General features: G+C 39.5%; 1 protein-coding gene across 1 annotated transcript; it reads left to right on the top strand.

The window, feature by feature from the left end:
- Positions 1–1,685: 1,685 nt before the first annotated feature.
- On the top strand, positions 1,686–2,624 carry LOC102293472 (olfactory receptor 52N5-like). The gene has a single exon (XM_005950246.2). The coding sequence runs from the start codon at positions 1,686–1,688 to the stop codon at positions 2,622–2,624; it is 939 nt and encodes a 312-aa protein (XP_005950308.1).
- The last annotated feature ends 496 nt before the right edge of the window (positions 2,625–3,120 follow it).

Here is a 3,120-nt window from a genome sequence, read left to right as displayed (position 1 = left end):
TTATTTACTGGGATTCCCTTTATTACTCTGCATTGCTTCCTCGTTATACTCTTTTGACTGGTGTGCAGCCAAAAGAGATACAACAATTCCTGTCAAAGCTGTTGCACTTTAGAAAGATTTTGCCATCTAAATAAATATTTAAGTAAGAAGAAATATGCTTATTTAAATATAATTATAGTTCACATCCACCAGGTGACCATACCTCGAGATTAGAATTAGGTTGTATTTCAGTCACATGCATGCATCAGTTGTCATGCAGCCTGGTGGATATTAAAAGATGAAAAGGTGCCTAATGTAAGAACACCTGAAAACTGTTTCACTGATAAAGAAGTGAGTGTGATAAAATTGCAAAACATACACACAAACGTAGCATCCATCTGAGATTAACTGCAGGATTTTTATTTAGGGTTATCCCTTGCAGTACAATGCCAAATAACCAAAAATCGTGCACTGATGGTTACTAGTCTCTCCACAGAGCACACTAATGTATGAACATCACAGAGAAATAAGAGAGGGCTCTCTAGTATAAGAGCCAGAATGTGCCAGCTTTTAAAATGAGTGTTATATGGATGGATGATTGGATGTGTAAAGCGCTTTGGGGTCCTTAGGGACTAGTAAAGCGCTATATAAATACAGGCCATTTACCATTTACCATTTATATCAATTTGTCTAAAAGCTTTTTCAATGATAATTTTTAGAAAATAATTTTAGTCACAAAAGATCCTGGAAACATTCTACAAAACAGGTTTATGTGATCAGAATAAAAATAGCAGTTGTACTATCATGGTTAACAATCCCAATAACATTCATTAGGAAAACCAAACTACCCATAAACACATGAGTGATGGTTGGTAAAATTTTTATTTACGATAATACATGAAAAAAATACATTTCTTTAACTTAAAGATGATGAAATGTGTCTGTTCGCCTTCTTCTTCTTTCCTGTCATAAATCTCCTGTTACGATGGTGGTTGTTCACATTAAACATCTGAAACTCATATGGAAACATACATTTTAAAGGCGACCCACCCGAACCCATTGGGAAGATTTCCCTCCAATAGTGAATCTACATTGATCTTCACTAAAAACCTCTGAGTATAGAAATGGCTGTACTTTCTAATGCAATACTTTTGGTGAACTCTTTTAATTAAGACTGAACATCTGAGCTTTCAGAGGCAAAAACCATATATCAATAAGGATATGTGTCACATATAAAACACATCGTTCAGTGCATCATCGTCTTAACAAATCTGTCTTGGGAGGAAGTTGCTTAGCAACAGTTGACCTGCCAACATGTGAAGCTGCAGCTGATGACTACTGATGAAACACATAAAAGCGTCTGGGACTTTTTTGGGCATGGACGGTGGTTTATGGGAGGGTGGGAGAAATATGGATGTCTGCTGTCTCCTGCTTTTGTTCCAGTAGCTCTGAACTTTAGAAACCAAACTATCAGAGCGATGCTTTCAAAATGTCTTTCTTGATAATGCAGATGTGGAAAGAGACCAGTTTAAGAGTCTGGTAATCTTTATTCAACTTTTAAATGTGACAAATATGATCGCCTCTGTTGTCTGATGCTGGATAAATTGCTGTTGATTGTCTGTGCATTGCTGCTGTCGTGTTTGTCGTTAATACTACAGGATGTACAGGATAAACTAGGACTTACTACTGGATATTCACAGTAAAATATGGACAACCAGAGCTTAAATGCAGATATCCTGATCCTGGGGGGCTTAAAGGTCACCCCGAAGTTCTCTATTGCTGCCTTTATCTCCCTCCTCCTCGTGTACATTTTCATCATGGTGGCTAACATTGGCTTGGTGGTGTTGATCTTTATGGAAAGGAGCCTGCACCAGCCAATGTACTTGCTGTTCTGCAACATGAGTGTAAATGAAGTGTTTGGGTCCACCATAGTGGTTCCTCATATACTCAGAGATCTTTATGTGTCTGACTCGGAGCGATACATTCATTACATCGTCTGTGTCGTTCAGGCCTTCTGTGTTAATCTCTATGGAGGCGTGTGTCACACTATACTCATGACCATGACTTTTGATCGATACATGGCCATTTGCAACCCGCTGCGCTACACCATCATAATGACCAACTGGATGGTGGTAAAGCTGTCGGTGGCAGCGTGGGCGGTGGTGTTTGTCATGGTGTCGATCCTCCTCAGTCTCACGATCCGCCTTTCACGCTGCAGGAGATTCATAGACAACGTGCACTGCGACAACGCCTCCCTTTTCAAACTCTCCTGTGAGGATGTCGTCATCAACCACGTGTTTGGCCTGAGCTACAGCGTGCTCCTGCTGGGCTCCTCCATTGGCAGCGTGACTCTCACCTACATTAAAATTGCCACTGTGTGTTTGCAGAGCAAAACCAAGACAATAAATAGCAAGGCTCTGCAGACCTGTGCCACCCACCTCACTCTGTACATCATCTTAATGTTCTCAGCCTTCATCATCATCATCCTGCACCGTTTCCCTCATCTTTCCGACCACAGGAAGATGGTGAGCACTGTGGGTGAAGTAGCCCTGCCGGCGCTCAATGCTGTCATCTATGGGCTGCAGATTAAAGAGATTAGGCAGAAGATTGTGGTCTTGTTTCAGAGGAAAGGACATTTACAATGATACGGGAGCAAAACATGTACAGAATGTGTCTTCAGTGATGTGTACATAGTTTTTAATTACATCAGTGAAATGATGGACATATAGCTGTACTCACAGCAGCGAACACCAGTTAAAACACTTTGAGGTCTAAATCATCAACAACATTAATGTGTGATTGTGAGAACAGTTTACAAAAGCCAAATATTACATATTTTCATGTTAAAGAATGATTCGTGTAACCAGAGGATGCCATAACCACCTACATTACCTAATATTGACCTGTGTTGTGAATAAAAAAAGAACTACTGTGCTTCTTTTCCTTTCCTTTTTTTTAACCAAAAATTCCCTTAAAGTTTTTTGAGCATAGGGTTCACATCCACACCACTGTAACATGTTCAACATAAATATAAATGCCTGTCAGTCTAAACTGCATGTTTTTGTATTTTATATAAACTGAAGAGTTGGCTTTTAATATGCACTGTTGTTAAAAACAGTTTGCTTTAAATTGTGTGGGAAA

This window comes from Haplochromis burtoni, unplaced genomic scaffold (genome assembly GCF_018398535.1).
Source record: "Haplochromis burtoni strain Fernald_Lab_line unplaced genomic scaffold, NCSU_Asbu1 Contig_759, whole genome shotgun sequence".
In the NCBI taxonomy this organism is placed as follows: Eukaryota; Metazoa; Chordata; class Actinopteri; order Cichliformes; family Cichlidae; genus Haplochromis; species Haplochromis burtoni.
The sequence above is the reverse complement of the archived record's forward strand: the minus strand, read 5'-3'. Positions and strand labels throughout refer to the sequence as shown.

What these genes read in the sequence shown, in the direction of transcription:
- LOC102293472 (XM_005950246.2), top strand. Translation starts at nt 1,686, where the DNA reads ATGGACAACCAGAGCTTAAATGCAGATATCCTGATCCTGGGGGGCTTA.